Below are 22682 nucleotides of genomic sequence, written 5' to 3' on the forward strand. Positions count from 1 at the left end.
GAGGGAGGGTCTGGCTGAGCATCTGGATTTCGTTCCAGTCAGTAGTCTTGCTGCGGCATTCCGGGGCGTGCTGGAGTTTTTTTATGACAGCTACAGGTGCGCCCAGATATAGGGCGTTTCCGTGGTCTAGTCTTGATATGATGAGGCCCTGAATCAGAATTTTCCTAGACTGGGGGGGAATAAGCGGAAGGATCTTACGGGCTGCTCGCTTGAGCCCAAAGCAGGTGCCGGCTGTCTTTCTTGCTTGGGTTCTGAAGCTGAGGTCCTGGTCTAGCCAAAAACCTAGGCTTTTTATTTCCTTTTTTGGTGTGGGGGGGGGGGGTGCCCATGCTCACTGGCCAGGCAAGGCTTTTGGGGAGTTTGTTAGGGTCGCCTAGAAGCATGATTTCGGATTTCTCTCCGTTGAGTTTGAGCCTGGAGTCACCCATCCATATAGATATGTGATGCAGGCAGGAGACTAGGTTCTCCATTGATTGATCGGCCTGGTTGATGGAGACGACCAATTGAGTGTCGTCGGCGTACATTACCACATTTATGCCGAAAGGAGAGGCGATGTCGTCCAAAGGGGCCATGTAAACATTAAAAAGTGTGGGGCTCAAGGAGGAGCCCTGAGGGACTCCACAGTTCAGTGGGAGAGATTTAGAGTGGCCGTGGCTTTCGGCCACTTGGACGGTCCTGTGTTCCAAGAAGGATTTTAGCCATGTCAGAGCGGTCGCCGAGAAGCCCATTTTTTGGAGGCGGTGGAGAAGGATGGTGTGGTCCACCGTGTCGAATGCAGCAATCAGGTCCAGGAGGATCACTGCCACTGATCCTCCTGCATCCAGAATGGATCTTGTCTCCTCTGTTACGGCCAGAAGGGCGGTGTCGGTCCCCTGTCCAGGTCTGAACCCTGTCTGTGAGTGGCGAAGGAGATTGTTAGTCTCTAGGAATGTTGAGAGCTGTTTGTGTACTTACAGATTATATGCAACACAGTGCCACATCACTCACATATCGTAAATTGATCAACAATTTGCCTGACCCAATGTCCATGAGGGAGAGATGGGTAGACGAAGTGGGAGACATGGACGATTCAGAATGGAATGAGGCATTGGCATCCCCGAAGGAAGTGGGAATTTCGGCTAGGTTTCGTCTAGTACAGCTCAAAATTCTGCACCGGATTTACTACACTAGAGCCACCTTACACAAGATCCACAGGGCACAGCATCCCTACTGCCTCCGCGGGTGTGGGAAGGAAGGTACATTTATACACACCATATGGGAATGCCCTAATATAACAGAGTACTGGAGACAGGTAATGCGCACGATTTCACAAACCCTAGAGATCTCTATTTCACCAGAACCTCGTAAAAGTCTTCTGAATGTATGGGATCCTAATGATCTCTCACGGCACGGGCAAACCTGGTGCACATTAGGCATTACGGTTGCGAAGAGGGATATTGCACAGAAATGGGGGGCGGCAGAAACACCTACACTGGCGCACTGGTGTAGGAATATGGATATGCTGATGATGACAGAGAGAGCAGTATATACGATTAGGACTAGTCCACGTAAATGGAATAAGATTTGGATGCCTTGGAATGTGTATAGGGGAGATTTGTGTGACCCACTACCTGAAGATGACATCTCTAGTTCGGATGAAGAGGGTGAGGATGATTGAGTCAGATCAACTAGAAAATATAATTGAGGGTGCCGAACGTGAGCCACGGTTCAGGCTGAGGAAATGTTTTGCTGCCTCTGGTACAGTCAGTATGTCTAAGAACGTGCACAGCTGTATGCTTCCCACGGTATCATGATGTAAACACTGTCAAAATTGCCAATGTTCATGTTTGGTTGTTGTTGATGAAACTCAATAAAAATGTTTTTAAAAAAAAAGTATTTTAAAGATCATCAGAGGATGCCATAGAGTTATCTATAATGTACATGAATGCTGGCGTCGAAAACACAGTTATTGGTACCTGTCTCGGTAAATGTTGTATCCTATGCACTTCAAATCTCACTCAGCTACAATTACGATACAATGACGTTTAAACATTTAAAAGAGTTTTTGTTGCATCGATGTTACTTACAAAATAGACTCAATCTATTTTGCCCTCAAACAAACAGGCACATGGACTGTTGTGTTTTCAGTCCAGTGTATGCTCATTTCTTGGATAAATGGAGAGTGGTTCCCATACATAGATTGTCTTCCCAATCGCTGGTTAAGATATGAACTGCTAAGGTTGAGATTGGGCATCAACCATTGTTATAGTAGTGATCAGATAAAAATGACAATGATAGATGCAGTGGGGTGGTTTAGGTGTTAAATGTGACAATCGGCACATTCTTATAGATGGTCTAAAATTCTTGCCCCTATGTAAGACTATTTTAAGACTGCTTTTCTTAAAATATGGTACGAGTAACTGCATACAAGCTGGGCCACTCCTAACAGACATGCACCATTTGGATGTGGCTTGTACCATTGGGAGATTTAGGATTGCCGTAAAAGACCTTTTGCAGGATTGGGACACGTGTTGCCATTTTTAATGAGTTTTTAAGAATGTTTATGGTGATGCCAGTGGTTGCTCCATAACTCTATAAAATGATGTTTATTCTGTTTAAATTTTAGGAGAAGAGGTTTTTATGAATCTTATGATTGGGTTTGTATTGTTATCCGTGTTTTTTGGGATATTTATTTAAATGCATTTACTTTTTAATGATTAATGTTTGTGTATTTACATTATTTAAAGACGAAGGGTCAAAATAAACATTTTCTTGACTTCTTGCTCAGCGCCCAATGTGCATGATTTGTTCCCTCTTTTCTAACATGGACCGGGTTGTCCTCTCTATTCAGAGCACCCATGATGGCAAACTTCAAGTCTCCTCATGTGCCCATAAACAGATAATTTAATTAAAAGCAAAAATGACAATGCCCGCCCGAGGAGTCCTTGTGCTGACCAAACGGAAGAGCAGTGGCATTGATGGGTCCAGTTATCTACTGCAGCCCTCTGTCCCAGGCTGTCCCGGTCCCAACATCACACAGGCAGGACAGTGTCCAAGAGTGCGGCTTGAGCAAGTCCCTGAAGTATGGAGTTACAGCTAATGAAGAGAAGTCATTTTTGATAAATTATGTTCTCTCATTCACCTGTGAGGTACAAAGCTCTATCCAGTACTGACACATTGCCTCAGGGGCTACAAATAGTCTTGAGCGGGAAGGAGGGGTGACCTCACGACTTAGTAAGCAGAGTTCCCATATTATTCCTTTATGGTATCTTATCAAATATGACCTGGTCTCCCAACTCTGTCACCTGTCTGTCCTCTGAAAGCACCCACCAAAAGCTTTTCAAGGATATTGTTACCTTTTAATATTATCTTTAGCCCTCTTAATGCATCATATTTCTTTCTCCTGTTTAGGTGAGAAAATTAATGTTAAATATTACAGGAGGGGGGTTGTGAGCTGGGCATACCTTCCCAGTAATCCAGCCGCCATTCCTGGCACAGCTGGTGAAAGGTGAATGTCTGCACATTTTGCTGGAGGTCTAAGCATCAGTCATGCAAGATGTGCCCACGGTTACCTTTGCAACCACAGACTAGCTGTGTGTTTTGCTATTTTGAAAGTTTTGCAGATTCTCAATAGTCTCTTTTCCAAATTCGGAGTAGTTTTATCAAGGAACTCTAGCACATCTCGGATAGGTCTACCCCATGCCTTGTGTTCATTCTGAGCAATAGTCCAAGAACAATAATCAACATTCAAGAAGTATTGCCCTTTGAGGACCCAATAGGTCCTAAAAGCAGACCCAGTGGAGCGCCCTTCCAACCTCGCCTGATAGGTTAGTTTGCGATTCTCGGGTGGATGGGGAGTCTACACAGACTTAGTCAAAGACAGACGTAATATACGCAGCACTTACTTCTTGTAATAAGCGGCCTCCTGGTGGAAGTCGACCTCCCTTGCATCCCTGGGGACAGACTGGCCCCGCTCGTCCCAGTAGCGGTCTCGCTCGCGTGTCCGGGGCTTCTCCTGGTACGCATCGGGGCTCCTCTCCTCCCAGGACCGGTCCGGGGCCCCCTCCTGCCGGTGGTGGCTCGGTTCCCTTCGGTCCCTGCTTCTCTCGTCCCGGTTCCTGTCCCGGCTCCCCTCCTTCCTTTCCGTGCGCCCGTGCTGCCGGCTCCGGTCCTCCCTGTACCTGTCCCGGCCCTCCGGCTCACTGTCCACGCCCCTGTCCGCCCGGTGCCGGTCCCGGGAGGAATCCCTCACCTCTCGGGGCCGGTCCTCCCGGGGCCGCTCCTGCGCAGATCTCCTCTCTGGGGGGCGCTTTTCACGGGGCGGGCGGGTTCTGCTCCTGTCCCCATTTCCCAGCCGTTCTTCCCTCCTGTTTGAGTCCCTGTGGTCCTCATTACTTTTAGGAGTACGGTGTTCCCCTTCTCTGGGGACGCGCCCTGGGTCGTGCCTGTACCGGTGATCCACATGGGACATCCTTGGGTCACCTGGAATGAAAAGATCAGAGTTGAGTTTGCATCGGGAGGGAAACCCTAGGAAACAGCACACCTCCACTGGACATCAACTCTTAGCGACCCCTTTCCCCGTCCCTTGGCGTCCTGCTCTCTCTTTCTCGAACTATTTCTTTATTTCTCCTTAAACATCCAGCTGTTGCCTTTACCAGCAGCGTTTCCGATCACTAACCCCTAGGCTCGGGGGCCTGGGTCTTAGGCCAACATTTACCTTCAGCTGCCACTACCAAGTTATTTGCTTATCTCCTCCTGGTCTTCTCCACCACCACCGTAACCCCCTCCCCCCACCACAAAAAAGAAAAAAACACGCACAGGCGGTCGCAGGAGCTGCGTTCTCTGTGCACAGGAACTCACAACCTGCACCTGTTGCCTGTGCGCCCTGTCTCTGGTGCCCACGCCCCTGCCGCGCCCTCGACATGGGATCCAAAGTCTGCACTGCAATCACATCTGCCCCTCAATTCTACTTCTCCCCCACTGTGCCCACTGTTCAAGTCGGGGCGTTCCTGTGCTCGACTCGATCTTCAAAGTCCAGCCCCTGCCCGAGGTGTAAACCATGGCTGCACTTCCTGCTCACGCCCCAGCACCAACAGGCTGCGCCGCGAGCTCCCAGGACGGTGAACTACAGACGTGGTGTAGCCCTGCCAATCTGGAACTTCTACACTCACCCCCAGCCAGCCCCCATTTCCTCACCTGAGGCACGGACCATCCATGTTCCCTTTAAAAAACAAGCCACCTGCCAGGCCCTCCCCTCTCTAACGACGCGTCCCCGTTACCTGCAGCGACTTCCTGCAGCTCTTTCACAACCAACGCTTACCTGCAAGGTAGCAGCTACCCCACTAGAGGAATGAACCTTAGCAGCGAGGCAGCCTCACGTAAGGAGGACGTCATCTCGTCTTTTACTACTTTACTATTACGAACGGAATTTTCACTTCAGTTGACACCAGGAAACACCCTTGCTGTTTTATTTACTTATTTATTTTGAGAGTTTTATATAGCGCTGGCTAGACCCGGGAGTATCAGAGCGCTTTACATAATGCTCCACAGAAATTACAAAATTACATCAGTTGCTAGAAAAACATTTCAAGAGAGTGGATGACGAAATAAATGGAGCTTAAAAGAGTGAGGGGCAGGGGCGGATTGGCACTGCGGGCATTCGGGCATCGGCCGAAGGGCCAGTGTCTCAGTGCCCTCTGTGGGACGGTTTTTTTCTCCCCTTTCCCAGTCCACAGAAAGTGCTCTCTGCTGTCTGCTCTCTGTGGACTGGGAAAGGGGAGAAAAAAAACGGTCCACAGAGGGCACGGAGACAGATACAGAAATGAAAGCGCTTCACTGTGCGGCCATACAGCGATTATCAGCTGTGGCCTCTACTGCACCTCCTGCAAAGCAATCACGCTGAGGCTGGGCTGGGGAGGGGTGATTGTTTACAAGAATCGGCCTCCCTGGGGGCCAGGTGTTGCTCAGGCCTTTGAGCCATTTTCACCTCGGCCCCCCAGAGGCCCACGCGGGGGGGGGGGGGGGGGGGGGGTGGAACAGTGTTAGTCTTAACACCTCGCCCACAGCCCCTCACATTCAGGGCACAGTGGGCGAGGAAGAATGGGTCTTTCTGTGGGGGCCAGGTGATGTTTTGAAAGTGCACAATCTTCACCTTAGCCCCCCCTGGCTACTGTGGATGACCCAGCAGCTGTATTTTGTGCTCCCCTGCCAGGACATTGCCCTGAGGCCTGGAGGGCTGGGGAGGGCTGATTAATTTACAAATTGCAGGGGCCTTACTGCTGTTCATGTGCACCTGAGCTGAAGGTCTGAGGAGGGCTGAGTATGTTAGTAATAGCAGGGGCTTTGCTGCTTTTCAGGTGCTCCTGTGCTGGAGGGCTCGGATAATTTTGTGATGGAAAGGGCCTTGCTGGTTTTTCAGTTGCTCAGCATGTAGGCCATTGTCACCTTTGCCTTGTGTCCTGAGCAAGAACAGTATCCTCCCACTTTCATTCCTTGTCTGTGCATAGGCATAGGTGGCCTAACGCCAGAGTTGCAGAGATTGGGATTCAAGTTTGAGTCCCAGCGTCTGCTTAACAACCTGTGATTCTGGGCAGATCACTTCATCGACCAGGCCTTTAAATAAAAAATCAGATCATGTGTACTGTAATTGGTACTCATGAATAGAACTCAAATAGCCTTTGTCTTGGGCTGAATTTACACTATATAAAACTGCCAAATGGTAAAACAACTATAAAAAATAACCATTTGTTCATGCTTTATGATTCTGCACAGGGACCATGATAATTAAAGAGGACACTTTATAAAAACATGTCCATATTTTTTAACACAGCTTTTCTGATGCAAATTTGTTATTTTTATTTAATTCCCCTTAGTGCCTCCCTGTCCGGTTTTCTTATGTTGTGGAGGCTGCACTCTGACCCTTAAGTCATTCTGTACCTCTTACTGGGTGCACCATTCTACTTCTATGTTCTTTTTGTTATTCTGGGAGAGTCTAAGCTTGCACTAAGATAACATTTCATAGTATTCATAATTTCCAGTGACCCGCTCCTCATGGGGGATCTTGTTGGGTGTTTGTGGCCTTCCTTTCCCTCCCCAGCTCCTGCCTCACCTCCATATGGACACACCCCTTACTCACTGCCTGCATGAGTGGGAACACAGCAGGCCAATAGGTTTCTGTGATGATTGGAGTCTAGGACATAGCTGGTTGGGAAAGAGTATCTAACGACATTGTGCAGAGTGTTAAGACTGCAAGTAAGTATTCAGTTATCAGAACTGCAGTGCTCTTAGTCTTTACCAATGTTACTTGCTCTGTAAGCTTTAAAATGCTTAATTTACTAAATATTTCTCTACGAATTAGACCTCAAAGAGTAACCAAATAGTATTTCATGAAAGGGCACGCCCCTTAAATGTAGGCCACGCCCCTTAAATGTAGGCCACGCCCCTTAACTGTAGGCCACGCCCCTTGAATGTGGGCCACTTTTTTCGTCAGTGCCCCGGCCAAATTGTGATCCCAATCCGACCCTGGTGAGGGGGTGGGGTAAAGGGGTAGGAGTAGATAGGATGGCGAGACGAAGGAGAGTTTGCCCAAAGTCCGGCTGAGTAGGTGACGGCTGAGGGGGGTGCAATAGCTGAGAATGCTCTGGCATGTGAATACATTGGGGTTTCAGCGGCAGTGTGAGCGCTCTTCGTGAGTTTTTGTTGCCCCTTGATTTTTCTAGCTTTTGAGCCAAGTAACTGGGGCTATTGAAGTGTAACGCCTTATGCGTCATGCAGGCAATCTTCAACTGGATCCTTGCCTCATATGGTAGCCAGTTTAATGCTTTTAGATCCGGTGAGACGTGAGTGTTTCTTTTTGTTCCAAGGACCAGTCTGGCTGCCACGTTGAGAGATGCTCTTAGAGGGGCCAGTTTGTCTAGAGGTAGGCCACATAGGTTGGCACTACCCAGGGCTCGAGTCGGGGTACCATGCGGGTGGACGGCGTCCCCCCACTTATTTTACCGGGAGCTCGATAGCTGGAGCAAATGGAGCCACACATTCACTCTTTGGCCTCTCTGGGGCGAGATCTCGCCCCAGAGAGGCCAAAGAGTGAATGTGTGGCTCCATTTGCTAAGGGGTAAGCGAGGGGAGGCAATGAGTCTGATGGCGCAAACCACCTTTCCTGATGTCACTTCCTGTTGTGACGTCAGCGTCCCCCCACTTCTTTTTTTAGGACTTGTGCCCTGGCACTACCATAATCCAGTCTGGGTAATACTAGGGTTTGCACTGTTTTTTTTAGGTCTTCTTGTGGTAGATAGGGTTTAAGTTTCATCAGGATGCTTAGTTGATGATTCGCTCCTTTCATGAAGTGTAGTGCATACCCTAATGTTGATCGCAAACACAGGATATTTGTACTGGAGTACTGGGGTGGGGGTGAAAAGGAACAGGGACAGCTTAAATAAGCATTGGTAAAAGCATTAGGTTTTGCCTATGTGATTAATAGTAAGCTGTTTTTTGTTGTAAGTTGTAGCTTGCTGAGTAGTTATACAACATAAGTTACAGAAAGCCTGTTAAAATGTTATGACTTGTTTATGTACAAAAAGGCAATATATTGTGCTGTTAGTAGTGGTATAGGGCGGGTGAGTAATAGCAACATTTTGAAAAAGGAAATGAAATAGGAAAATAATACAATTAAATGATTTAATAGAAATATTATGTGTTTGGAGGAGTTCTGACAATTTTTGGACCCAGTGCCACTGCACCTTTCAAATCATGCTCCTAGTGTCTGCAAGATAACTGCAGTTGTGACTGCCTGTTTAGTATTAAAATATTGCAATATTTGGTGTTTAGAGGAGTGATGACATCTTTTGGGCCCGGTGCCACTGCACCTTTCAAATCATGCTCCTAGTGTCTGCAAGATAACTGCAGTTGTGACTGCCTGTTTAGTATTAAAATATTGCAATATTTGGTGTTTAGAGGAGTGATGACATCTTTTGGGCCCGGTGCCACTGCACCTTTCAAATCATGCTCCTAGTGTCTGCAAGATAACTGCAGTTGTGACTGCCTGTTTAGTATTGAAATATTGCAATATTTGGTGTTTAGAGGAGTGATGACATCTTTTGGGCCCCGTGCCACTGCACCTGCTGCACCATTCAAATCACGACTATTGCATGTAAAGTAACTGCACTTGTGACTTGCCTGTTTAATAGTAAAATATTGCAATATTTGGTGTTTAGCGGGGTTTCTGGACCTTTGAGCCCCTGTGGCACTGCACCTGCTGCACCATTGAAATCATGACCCTAGTGCCTGCAAGGCAACTGCACTTGTGACTGCTATTTAGTAGTAACGTTTAGCAATATTCTGAGTTTCGTGGGGTCCATAGAGCTTTTGGTCCGAGTGCCACTGCACTTCCTACACCATTCAAATCAAGCCCCTCTTGACTGCAAGGTAACTGCAATTGTGTCTGCCTCTATAGTAGTAAAATGTAGCAATGTTAGGTGTTTTGAGGAGGTCATGACAAATTTTGGGCTGGTGCCACTGCACCTGTTGCACAATCCAAATCTTGACCCTGTTGTTTGCAGGTAACGGCACTCGTGACTACCTGTTTAGTAGTAAAATATAGCAATGTTAAGTGTTCAGTGTGGTGCCTAGAGCTTTTGGTCCTGGTGCTACTGCACCTGCTGCACCATTCAAATCACGACCCTATTGCCTGCTAGATAAATGCACTTATGACTGACTTGTTTATTAGTCAAATATAGCAATAATCTGGGTTTAGTGGGGTCCCTAGAGTTTTTGGCCCCAGTGCCACTGCACCATTCAAATCAAGTAAATTTTAACTGCAATTCTGACTGCCTGTTTAGTAGTCAACCATAGCAATATTATGTGTTTAGGGGAGTTCTGACAACTTTTGACCCAGTGCCACTGCACCTGCTGCATCATTCAAATAATGACTCTGTTGTCTGCAATGTAACTACTATTGTGATTGCCTGTTTAGGAATACAATATAGCAATATTAGGTGTTTAGTAGGGTGCCTGGAGCTTTTGGTCCCAGTGCCACTGCACCTGCTGCACTATTGAAATCATGACTGTAGTGCTTACTAGATAACGGCACTTATGACTGCCTGTTTAGTTGTAAAATATAGCAATATTAGGTGTTTAGAGGAGTTCAGATAACCTTTGGGCCCATTGCCACAGCACCTGCTGCACCATTCAAATAACAACCATGTTGCCTGCAAGATAACTGCACTTGTGACTGCCTGTCCATTAGTAAAATATAGCAATATTTGGTGTTGAGTGGAGTTATGACAACTTTTGGCCCGGGTGCCATTGCACCAGCTGCACCATTTAAATCAAGCCCCTTTCAACTACACAGTAACTGCAATTGTGACTGCCTGTTTGGTAGTCAACCATAGCAATATTGTGTGTTTAGAGGAGTTTTTGGCCTGGTGCCACTGCACCTGCTGCACCATTCAAATCATGACCCTAGTGCCTGAAAGATAACTGCACTTGTGACTGCCTGTTTAGTTTTAAAATATAGCAATAATCATTGTTTAGTCGGCTGCCTGGAGCTTTTGGTACTGGTGCCACTGCACCTGCTGCACTATTGAAATCATGACCCTAGTACTTGCTGAATAAATGCACTTGTGACTGCCCGTTTAGTTATATAATATACCAATATTAGGTGTTTAACAGAGTTATGACAACTTTTGAGCCCAGTGCCACTGCACCTGCTGCGCCATTCAAATAAAAACCCTGTCGCCTGCAAGATAAATGCACTTGTGACTGCCTGTTTAGTTTTAAAATATAGCAATCTTTGGTGTTTAGTGGAGTTATGACAACTGTTGGCCCTGGTGTCACTACACCTGCTGCACCATTTAAATCAAGTCCCTTTCAGCTGCAAGGCAACTGTACTTGTGACTGCCTGTACAGTGGTAAAATATACCAATATTAGGTATTTAGAGGAGTTCTAATAACTTTTGGGCCCAGTGCGACTACACCTGCTGCACCATTCAAATAATAACCCTGTCGCCTGCAAGATAACTGCACTTGTGACTGCCTGTTTAGTAGTAAAACATAGCATAGCTCTTGTATATTAACTTTATTTTTAACGTGCAATGTTTATTACAACATTTAGAATTTTGTCATAATGATCTAATAGATTAAGTTGAAAAAAATCAACCATACAAAGTGAAAAGAAAAGTACTGAGACATGAATAGGAAATGTCACAAATGTTCTAAGGTTAAAGCATATGCTTTACACAACTAGGTAATAAAAGCAAGCATTCCAACATACTGTTAGAAGCTGTCCGCCTTTGCCATGGGAAGAGATCTTATCTTGACAGTGAATGGGGCTTAAACAGTGTGAACAGCTTTAGTAGAAGTATAGTTAATGTGTGCAGCCAGAAGAAGTTAACAAAAAAAAAAGTTCCACTCAAAAGCGAATGAACACAGTAATTCGATGTTGGAAACTGATAAGAGCCCCCTTTTAAGACATATTAGATACAAGAGATTTCTTAAACACAGCACAAGCACTGTGCAGGCGAAGCCTAAAAAGGTAGGAGTTTCTATAGTATTTGCGGTTCTCAACTATTTGAACAGGTGCAATACAAAGGTGCACAGAGCCGCAAGGTGCACCATGCAATGCCACTTCAAAAACGCTTTCGAAGAGGTTGGCACGTGTATGCACAGCTTGTAAGTTGTAACTTAGCAGGTGGCTGGGATGCTCCAAATAACATGGACCTCACAGGCTATAAGTTTAAATACTTCTCAGTGAGTGGAAAACTAAATTATTACCACAAAGCCCAACAGTTAGTAAATGAGGCCACACCTTAATTTTGTTTTCACACCTAACGTTACATGTTTCCTCTTGAAATATTCACTGCACTGATATAGGTCCACATCCTGCCTACATTTTGTAATATTTGTGCAGAGCCCACACTGGGATTGTACCGCTGAGAGGGTAGGGTCCTGGTTATTCCAGCAGTGTCCCCCCTCCCAAGTGGTTGGAGCGCCAGGTTTGGGGTTCCGTATGTGAAATATGCACCTTCCTCGCTGAAGGAGGCCGCTGTTGACTCCAGGCCTCTGTGAAGTTGTGGCTAATCGCTTGCTATGCTATCACAGGAGAAGACCCCAGTGCCCTGTGGTTCCAAGCTAGTGGGAATTTCAGCAGCCTCCATGATGGCCAGTAAATGCTGGTCGTGGTAGTTGACTACTACAAATATCCTAAAGTGAAGATAATAAAGTACATCGGCCATTGAAGATATAACAAAGCTGGAAAAAGTGATGTCCACTCATGACCTGTTGAAGGAACTCACGACTTATAATGGATTCCATTTCAGGATCTGGAGGGGTCAAATTATCTCAAGTTCCTGAACATTGCCCACCAGAAAACCAACTCCAGGTGGTTGAAAGCCAGTGGTGAGTTAGAGCATTTCATTTGCGCAATTGATTTAGTCATCTGTATTGATCATGCCAATCACTGGCCACTTGAGTGGGTCTTTTATTAATTTGTCCGGGAATGCCAGGAAACAGGACAGTCGCAGAGCCGGTTGTGCATGGACCAAATTGCAATGGATGTGATTCTTCACCATAAAAGCTGGACCCCAGCACCACTGGGTGCCAGACAGGTGTTAAAATATGCTGAAAGAGAAACTGTAAGGCTAGTAAGGGAGATCGTCCAAATCTAAAGACTTGATGGTGGGAGATGTGGTTCTGGTGCACAATCATCACCCAGGCAGCACGTTTTGGGTTCCGTTTGAGACTTCCCAGTGGTGTGTAGTGTATAGGCATGGCATGATGGTGACACCTCATTGAGGTGGAGAAATATCTTATTCTTCAAGAAGTTCAAGGATCGGGCCCCTGACGTCCTAGCTTGAGAATGGTGGCCATTTGAGGTTTGCCATTTGTCAGCCCCATCTGGAGAGACATTGCACCCTGGAGGCTTCAGCCTGTTCTCTAGAGAGTCATCGGTGAAACATAGAGAGAATTATGCAGAAATAGCATTAAGTCCTCAGGTGAACTCTACTACTCCTGGGTTTGGGGCTGAGCCTCCTGGTGCCCTGCCTCAGGAAGTTCTCCTTAATGCAACCTAAGTGCCCATTTTGCCCCCTTTACACGATACTATGATTTTGACCAGTAAGTTGAGACTTAGACATATGGCGGACTAAGTTTTGAACTGTTGGTTAGTTTGTTTTGAACATTTTAAATTTCAGAGGAATGTAGTAGCAGTAGAGGACCCACACCGGTGTTGTACTACTGAGAGTATGGGACGCAAGGTTCAAGGTTCCATACTTGAGATATGCACACACAAGTCTGTGCGGTCTCTGTTCACCTCACCATCCCACTTACCTAAACACCACACAATTTCCTCTCCTAAAATCATCAGAAAGCCTCTTCAGTAGATAATACCTAACTGCTGTGCACAGCTTTGTTTTCACTAGTGTACGCTTGAAAAATGTTCACCCAGCATTTACACTGGCAATCAGTAGCTTAAGCCACAAGGATATCTTTGGTGTGTGTGTTAGAGAGAGAGCAAATACTGGAAGTGCATTTGAGAAACAAGATGGTAAAAATAACGAAGGCAGAATATATGAAAGGAGAGAAACGGGCAAGTAGGGTTTTGCAAGGGAAAGCAGTGTCAGCAGCAGGACTGGCAGAGAATGACAGTCGCAGGAGCTGCCAGCATTAATAGTAAGAACACAGCTGGAGTTTCTACACAAACCGAAGCAATAAGGACTGACAGACAATGGCAGTTGTCTCTGTCAAAATTCAACATACGATAGCACAATCCTTCACTGAAAGTGCTGTTAGAATTTAGAACTCACCCCTCCAAATCTATGAAATACCACCTCTCTGAAAATCTTTAAACATGAGTTGAAAATACCTGTCTTTTAAAACGACTGCTTGCGAGCTCCTACCTTATCTTCAACTCCCTGAGAACTTGTTGCAACCTGTTGCATATGTGTTTATTTGTTTATGTATTTATTTTGTTAGCACTGATTTAGCTTGAACTTTATCATATCTTCTTATGTAAAGCGCTCTAATGCCCTCGGGCCATGTTGACGCTATATACAACCTGATAAATAAAGTTCCGAGAAACAAAGGAGTACGTGAGGTAAAAGTGGAAACTGAGTGCCTTCCAAATACATTGAGGTAGTAAATGGGCGTGCTCGTTAGACCTTGTGGCAGTGCACTTTCCTCGTTTGTTGTCATGGAGGAGTGTGGCATCCAGGGAAGAGAATAAAATACTGCAGAATTTTTCAAACCGCTCGTTACAAAACTCATGAAACTCTGTTTTAACTAGTTCCCGCCTCTGTAGCGCGACAAATTCCTTTTATTATTAATTGGAGAAGCTCGATACAAAGTAAATGTGAGCGTGCGCTTTGTTTATTATATATTGGCACTGATTTTTTTTAAAACAATTCTGAAAAAAACGTACATTTTGTAAGATTTATGTGTAAATTTATATCTTCGTTTTAGAGTTGGAAGCAGAACAGAGCCGCACACTTTGCGGTGTCATGGTTACTGCATGTGATGTCACCAGGGCCCGAGGACTTTTATCCCGTTTGAGCTACAAAAACATTATTTTTGTTAAAATCTGCAGTTTATGCAGCAAATGAGGGATTATGTGGCGAATGCAAATCTATAATCATAATTCAAGAGGCCCTGCTTCAAACCCATTTTCCACCTCCCTCTCCAACCCCTCTTCACCCAGCTCCATTAAAGCCATACCTTCAACTGCCACTCTGGTATTCCATCTCCAACGTTATCACAAACAAGAGGAACAGGGGCTTGGTAGGTCCAGCATACAGGTCCCTAATAGATATGGCAAGAACGAAAGTATGCAGTTCCTGGGGAGGGCGTGGAGGGGGCGGGGAAGGAGAAAAGAAAGGCTGGCAAGGAAACTTGTACCTGCTGCAGCTCAGAGTGATATGTGTAGGGTGGAGATGGTCGACATGTTTTATGCCCAAAGTCGTCCAATAGGATCTATGGCATTTCTTCCCCCACGCCCTACTCGTGAACTGCATACATTCGTCTTGCCATTCCATCTCCAACCTCCACCCAGCCCTTCAGCTCCCCCCCCCACCAACTTGCTCTATCCTTCAAGCCTCTGCTTATCGTCCAAATCACCCTTGTTAGACCTGGCATCTTTTGGCGTGGTTTTGCCTTTATTTTGTTTCTGGCCTCCTGTTTTTTACTGTTTGCCGAACTTAGTTTTTCTGGTTTTAGGACTCTGGGCCCTTTACCACTCCTGACCTCTGCTAAAGTGCATGTGCTCTGTGTCTAAAATGTAATGGCATTTCGTTTCTCTATGATTGGCATATGTGATTTACTAATAAGTCCCTAGTACACAGTGCACTGTGTGTGCCCAGTACCTGTAAATTAAATGCTACTACTGGGCCTGCCAAGTAAGCACAAGTAGATGCAGGGCCAGACTGGAAACCAAAACTGGCCCTGGCAAAGAGCTCGACCAGCCCCCCTGGGAGCGGCAGTGCTGTTTGCCAGGGCCGGTTTTGGCCGATTTTGTTACAGAGGCCGTGTTAGAACCGGGGTCTCTAGTTGGCAGGGGTATGCACCCTAGTCCAAGTAGGGACCACCGCTTCCGACCTGGTAGCTTGGCGCAGAGCAGCAAAGGCGTAACTTCAGAGGCAATGTGTAAAGTATTTGTGCAACACACAACGGCGATGACACAGTAAAAACACTCACAAAAGGAACACCACACCAGTTTTGTATAAGAATAAGAATTTCTTTATCTAAAAGATATGCGAGAACCAAAAGCAGGTAAATCCAGCTCCAGGCAAGAGCAATAATAAAAAGGATTCCAATTTCCAAGCAAGATCAATAATCAATAAAAATGAATCCAGTTCCCAGGCCTGATCAAATCACCAAAAGCTCATGTGTCCCAAGGGCTCCTGATGGTAATGTCTTTCTCACAGTGTCCTTGAATGGCAAAAGTTCACTTGAGGTAGGTTCTTAGGGTCAAAATTCACTGTGGGAAGGTTCGTAGGCTAAAGTTCCCTTGTAGCGTAAAAGGTGTGCCTCTCATAGAAATGATGTTACCAGCCAAGCACAAAGCTCACACTCCAGGTACCCGGCCAACCCGCACCCCGCCCCCTCACGGCAGCCTGGTTGCACTGAGGCATTACCTGGGGTGGTGGTTGCGGGCGCGGGTGCGAGGCTCCTCTCCCCTTGGGGCCTCGGGCTCAGCAGGCGCTGCACGGGTGGGGGTCACGGCCATACAGCGCTCCTTTAGCACAGCGCTTAACAGTGCCTCCAAGTCCGGGGCAACGACGGAGCCTCCTGCCACACAGTGCTTCGCTTCTCAGCGCTACACAGCGCGATCCGGTCCCAGTGGCAGTGACCTCAGGGCCAGTTGCAGACGGCTTGCGCCAGAAGCAGAGGCAATCACAGAGCCCTCGGGAGGATCACGGGGCAAGTAGTGCTGAGGGCAGGCACAGCGTTGCAGGGCAAATCTTGAGAGTGTTGTTGCTGTTCCAAAGGGCAGTCTTTAAAACGCTGTGGTCCAAGGACAGGTAGTTTCCTTTAGCTTAAAAAGGGTGCAGTCCCAAAAAGGCAAACTTTAAAAGGTTGAAGATTCTTTAAAATGTGGTTCAAAGAAAAGTAGTTCCTTTGGGATGTTGTGGAGACACTCTGGTGGTGATGTTGCAGTCTCCCATGCAGGGCAGGATCAGCAGACAGTAGGCCAGCTCAGCAGGTTGTGGGGCAGCAGTTCCTTGGAGCAGTCAGCCTCCTTCCCAGTGGCAATCCTCTTGCGCAGCAGTCCTCACTCCAGCAGGGATTCTTCCAGGTCCAGCAGTGTAACAAAGAAGTGAGGCCAGGACCCTCCCTTACATATATCTTTCAGTCTAAGGGCTAGAAAGTGGTAGAAGTCTCTGGAAGGGTCTGGGGGCAGGGGCTTCTGGAAGAGTCCAGGGAGTTCTGGTATGTTCCCTGCCTTCCCTGACCTAGCTGTCAAAGTGACGAGAGACAGGCCGTTAAGGCTACAGTGGGCAGCCCATCACAGCTCATCCCAGGGAAGAAGGTGTGAATCACCACTCCCACCTCCCAACCCAGGCAGGCTATCAGTATGCAGAGGGGAGGGGGGAGTCTGCAGAACCTAATCTAAGTGTAGGCAGGAAAAGGTCCCCTTTATAAAAGTGGGATCCCTAGCGTAGTAATGCCCAAACCCTATATATCATTGGAAAGGGTTCCCCGCCCCGAGTCCAACAAGACCAAACATGATAGACTTATTAGGTCCCTGTCAGAAGTTATTCCACCAGGGGAGGTTCCCACTGTTAGCCTATAGAGGATTAGCCTTACTGCAGTAGCAGGGGCTTGTGGCAGATATGCCAGCCTCACCATGTTTTAGGGGAGAGCACCCGCACCTCAGCACTGTTCAGCAGTGGTGAGGCGCCCAGAGTCCTAAGTCCAACGAAATGTAAGGTAAAAATAGGAGGCAAAAAGGGCAAAAATGTAGGGTAGACCACCCTAAGGCTGACAGGTCTAACACGTGTCCCCCCCAGCTGAAAGTGGGGAGAACTACCCGACCTCCAGGGAGTTCTCATCACTAAGGCGGAAAAACCGAGAGAGACCGTCAGCATTGGCGTGGTCTACTCCGGGTCTGTGTTCCACCCTGAAGTCCATCTCCTGTAGAGAAATGGACCACCTCAACAATTTGGGATTCTCGCCCCTCATTTGCATGAGCCACCTGAGGGGCCGGTGGTCAGTCTGAATCAGGAAGTGGGAACCAAACAAGTATGGCCTCAGCTTCTTCACAGCCCAGACCACCGCAAAGGCTTCTCTCTCTATCGCACTCCACCGCTGTTCTCGGGGGAGCAGCCTCCGGGAGATGAAGGCTACTGGGTGGTCCCTTCCCTCCTCATTGAGTTGCGAAAGTACCGCCCCTATGCCATGCTCTGAGGCGTTCGTTTGGACAATGAACTCTTTGGAGAAGTCAGGGGCCCTGAGCACAGGAGCTGTGCACATGGCCTGCTTTAGAGAGTCAAAGGCTTTTTGGCAAGCCTCTGTCCAGATCACTTTCCTCGGGTATTTCTTAGAGGTTAGCTCAGTCAAGGGGGCCACAATGGTGCCATAGCCCTTGACAAATCTGCGGTTGTAACCTGTGAGGCCCAGGAATGCCCTGACCTCAGTCTGTGTTTTGGGAGGCTCCCAGGCCAGGATGGTTTCTATCTTGGCCTGTAGGGGCTGCACCTTGCCCCCGCCTACCAAGTGTCCTAGGTAGACTACCGACCCCTGCCCTATCTGGCATTTGCTAGCTTTGATAGTCAGGCCTGCCTGCTGCAGAGCCTGAAGCACTTCCTGGAGGTGACCCAAATGGTCCTCCCAGCTGCTACTGAAGACAGCTATGTCGTCCAGGTAGGCAGCAGAGAAGGCCTCTAAACCGGAGAGGACCCGGTTCACCAGCCGCTGGAAGGTGGCAGGAGCATTTTTCAGTCCAAAGGGCATCACCCTAAACTGGTAGTGGCCCTCTGGGGTGGAAAAGGCGGACCTCTCTTTAGCTTCATCTGTTAGGGCGATCTGCCAGTACCCTGACGTGAGGTCAAAGGTACTCAGGTATCGGGCAGCCCCCAGCCTGTCAATGAGCTCATCCGCCCTCGGGATAGGATGAGCGTCAGTCTTGGTCACAGAGTTCAGTCCCCTGTAATCCACACAGAACCTAAGTTCTGGTGTGGTGCCCGGTGGGGCAGCTTTTAGTACCAGAACCACCGGACTGGACCAAGGGCTGCTGAAGGGCTCTATCACCCCCAACTCCAGCATCTTAGTGACCTCACTCTGGATGCTGGCCTTCACCTTATCTGACAGCCTGTAAGATTTGGACTTGACAGGGGGGCTGTCTCCTGTGTCCACATCATGGGTACACAGGTGGGTAATCCCAGGGATAAGGGAGAACACTGAGGAGAACTGCCCCAGGACCTGGCGGCAGTCCCTCTGTTGCTCAGGAGTCAAGGATGGGGAGAGGACCACTCCCTCCACCGATCCATCCTTCTCTTTGGAAGCAAAGAGGTCCGGGAGAGGTTCACTTTCCTCTTCCTCTGCCCCATCAGTCACCATCAGTAAGGTGAGCTCAGACCTCTCATGGTGGGGTTTGAGGCGGTTAGCGTGTAGCACCCTGTGGGGCTGCCTGGGGGTCTTAAGGTCCACTAGGTAAGTGGCCTTGCCCTTCTTCTCCAATATCTCATAAGGGCCTGTCCAGCGATCCTGGAGGGCACTAAGCTCTCCAGGCTCCATGACCCACACCTTCTGCCCAGGTTTTAGCTCCACAGGGTGAGAATTCTGGTCGTACCATTCCTTCATTACCGCCTGGCTGGCCTCTAAGTTGTCAGAAGCTTGTTTCCACAACTTAGCCATTTGGCTACGGAAGGCCAGCATGTAGCTCACTACATCCTGGGGAAGTCTCCTTGGAGTCTTCTCCCACCCATCCTTCACTAAACTGAGAGGTCCCCTAACAGGGTGACCGTACAGGAGCTCGAAGGGGCTGAAACCGACCCCCTTCTGCGGTACCTCCCTGTAGGAAAACAGCAAACAGGGCAAGAGGATGTCCCACTTTTTCCTCAGGCCCTCAGGCAGACTCCTGATCATGCCCTTTAGGGTCTTGTTACATCTCTCCACAAGACCATTGGTCTGTGGGTGGTAAGGGGTGGAGAACTTATAGGTAACCCCACACTCCTTCCACATGGATTGCATGTAGGCAGACATAAAATTGGTACCCCTGTCGGACACCACCTCTTTGGGAAAACCCACTCTGGTAAAAATCCCCATCAGGGCCCGTGCCACTGCAGGTGCAGTGATGGTTCTCAGAGGAATAGCCTCTGGGTACCGGGTGGCGTGGTCCACCAGAACCAGGATAAACCTGTGACCAGAAGAAGTCGGTGGATCCATAGGCCCCACAATGTCGATGCCCACCCTCTCAAAGGGGGTGCTAACGACAGGTAGTGGTTCCAGGGGAGCCTTCAGCTTAGCCCCTGTTTTCCCACTGGCTTGGCAGGTCAGACAGGTCCTGCAGAAGGTATCTGAGGAGACCCTCATCTGTGGCCAATAAAAATGTGGGACAAGCCTAGCAAAGGTCTTGTCTTGGCCCAAGTGTCCTGCCAAAGGGATCTCATGGGCCAGTTCCAAAAGAAAGGCCCTGTAGCACTGGGGGACCACTAAGGCCCTTGATGACCCATGCACAGGAGCCTTGGGCTCACTGTAAAGGAGCCCATCCTCCCAGTAAATATGATACTTCGCGGAGGCATTGCCTGCTGCTTGGGCTTCGGCCTGTCGCCTCATGCCCTCAAGGGTAGGACACTCCTTCTGTGCCTGGAAAAACTCCTCCCTGGTGGGCCCTCCTTCCATCTGCCACTCTGCAGGGGTAGGTAGGTCCCCCAAGGGAGCAACGTCCCCCTCTGTGGACTCCGGTGCAACCTCCTCAGGTGCCCCATCCATCTCACGGGGTGACTGCCCCGGGGCGGGCTTCCCACGCCCTCGGGCTCCTCCCTTCTTAGCAGCTGGCTGGGCCATTTTTCCAGGCTCTAGCCCTGGCTGACTCCCTTTCCGGGCAGCCATAGATCGTGTGGTAGCACAAATCCACTCCGGTAACCCCAGCATCTCCACATGCGCTTTGAGCTCTACCTCCTTCCAGGCAGTATGCTCTAGGTCATTCCCTAACAGACAGTCCACTGGCATGGCAGGGCTCACAGCAACTCTTAAAAGGCCTGAAACCCCTCCCCACTCAAATGGAACCTGTGCTATGGGATAGTGACCCCCCCGATTGTCAGCCATCACAACTGGATGGACTGCATCGGGAATTATTTGCTCTGGGGACACCAGCTGACTCCTTACCATAGTCATGCTGGCACCTGTGACCCTCAGGGCCTCCACCCCCGACCATTGAGGGTGACCCACTGCCTATACTTAGTAGTATTGGAGGGCACGTGGACCTTAGGAACCATCTCACTGTCTCCCAGAGACACTAGGACAAGCCCGGCCCCCTCACTCCCATCATCTAGGGACAGCTCCTCCCCAAGCGCTACACTAGCCACCCCGGGGGTTTTACCTCCAGAGGCCTGTGGTGCTCTCTTGCGACACTTGGGATCCCCCTTGTAGTGTCCAAGTTCACCACACTCATAGCACCGGACAATTCTGGGCTGCTGACTTTTGTCAGGATAAGTGGGCTTCTGGTGGCCAGATTGGGGCTGGGACCCAGACCCTTTCCCTTGTGAATTATTTTGGGGGCCTTTGGAGAAATCTTTCTTTTTATCTCCCCCCTCTTTCTTCTGGTGGGAACCCTGACCACCCCTTTGGGAGTCCCCCCCAGAACCCTTGTTGGACACCCTGGTACTGACCCAGGTGTCCGCCTCCTCCGCAAGCTTCCTAGGATTGGTCAACTTGCGGTCAACCAGGTGTTGGCGCAGCTCTGGAAAACATTTCTCTAGAAGGTGCTCTCTTAAAAACAAGTTATACAATCCTTCATAGTCATGCACATTGCTGCCCCGCACCCAGCCCTCTAAAGCTTTACTAGCGTAGTCCAGGAAATCTACCCAGTTCTGTGTGGGAAGTTTGTGGCCATTCCTAAACCTCTGCCTATACCTCTCAGGGGTAAGACCGAACCTCTTAAGCAGTGCTTCTTTCATAACAGAATAGTTGGTCTGGTCTTCCTTTTCTAGGCTAAGGAGTGTGTCCCTAACTTCCGGAGGTATGTACTTGTACAGACCACCCCCCCAGTGACTCTCTGGGACCCCATGGGCTCTTAGTGACACCTCATAGGCAGCTAACCACTTATCAATATTATCCCCCACCTTAAAACTGGCCATCACATCTTTAGGCATAAAGACCCTGGACTCACGTGAAGCTTCCGTAGGTATGCTGCCACCACTCTTGATGCTGTTCGTCCCTGCTTGTAGGGCTCGAATTTCCAGTTCCTTCAGGTTGAGCTCATGGGTAAGTTTCCTCTCCTCCATGGCCCACCTTTCTTTCTCACGCTCCCTTTCCAATTTGGCGAGTTCCCATTTAAACTGTCTCTCCTCTCTCCTGTCCTCCAATTCCTCTGAGGACAGGGTCCTTACTGACACACTACTGCCTGCCCTGGAAGGTACCCTTGTACCTGGTAACAAGTTGCCATTTTCCACCAAGGGCAGTAGGTCGAGTTCTCCTGTGGCCCCTTGCTCCGCTCCCTGCCCGTCCCCTTCTCCATCTCCTTCTGGGTGGGCCGTTACCCATGCCCTCAAGGCTTTCTGAAGCTCTGTCTTCTTAGCGCCTCGCTTAAAGGGCACCCTTTTCTCCTCGCAGAATTTCTTGAGTTGTGCCACTGTGTAAACTTCCAGATTGGCCAGCTCGAATTCCATCTTGCTAGGTAGGGCCTCAGACGTTTGTAGAGAAAACCAAATAGGACTTAGGCACAAGGACTTTTAAAAAGAGCAGCCAGTCAGGGAGAATAAAAAAAATAAAAAATAAATGCAAAAATGCCAATTGGAGAGGGTAGACAAAAATTCAGTAGAGTCAGGTGTAGGGTTGCGGTGTACACTGCGTCGCTGCGTGGTGTTACACAAGCACAAGTCCTATCCCACCGCTCGATCACCAATGTTAGAACCGGGGTCTCTAGTTGGCAGGGGTATGCACCCTAGTCCAAGTAGGGACCACCGCTTCCGACCTGGTAGCTTGGCGCAGAGCAGCAAAGGCGTAACTTCAGAGGCAATGTGTAAAGTATTTGTGCAACACACAACGGCGAT

At 48.5% G+C, this 22682-nt stretch overlaps 2 protein-coding genes across 7 annotated transcripts in view; one reads left to right on the plus strand and one right to left on the minus strand.

Annotated features, from left to right (window-relative positions):
* Positions 1-5410, minus strand: part of MARVELD3 (MARVEL domain containing 3) — a 103253-nt gene extending 97843 nt beyond the window's left edge. The window contains exons 1-2 of one of the 5 annotated variants that reach the window (XM_078669284.1): positions 5300-5410; positions 3885-4461 (exon numbers count right to left, since the gene is read on the minus strand). In XM_078669284.1, the coding sequence (XP_078525410.1) occupies positions 3885-4450 (566 nt within the window). In that variant the 5' untranslated portion in view covers positions 4451-4461; positions 5300-5410. Of the gene's footprint in view, positions 1-3884; positions 4462-4696; positions 4959-5175; positions 5251-5299 lie in introns of those variants that run through there. The other 4 variants (XM_078669283.1, XM_078669281.1, XM_078669285.1 and 1 more) reach the window with 4 other exon arrangements.
* LOC144798412 (uncharacterized) overlaps positions 5032-22682 on the plus strand; it is a 267605-nt gene continuing 249954 nt past the window's right edge. Inside the window, exons 1-2 of one of the 2 annotated variants that reach the window (XM_078669279.1) lie at positions 5032-5357; positions 12294-12372. The gene's annotated coding sequence lies outside the window, so the exon portion shown is untranslated. The remainder of the gene's footprint in view (positions 5358-12293; positions 12373-22682) is intronic. The other variant, XM_078669277.1, reaches the window with a different exon arrangement.

This window comes from Lissotriton helveticus, chromosome 12 (genome assembly GCF_964261635.1).
Source record: "Lissotriton helveticus chromosome 12, aLisHel1.1, whole genome shotgun sequence".
In the NCBI taxonomy this organism is placed as follows: domain Eukaryota; kingdom Metazoa; phylum Chordata; class Amphibia; order Caudata; family Salamandridae; genus Lissotriton; species Lissotriton helveticus.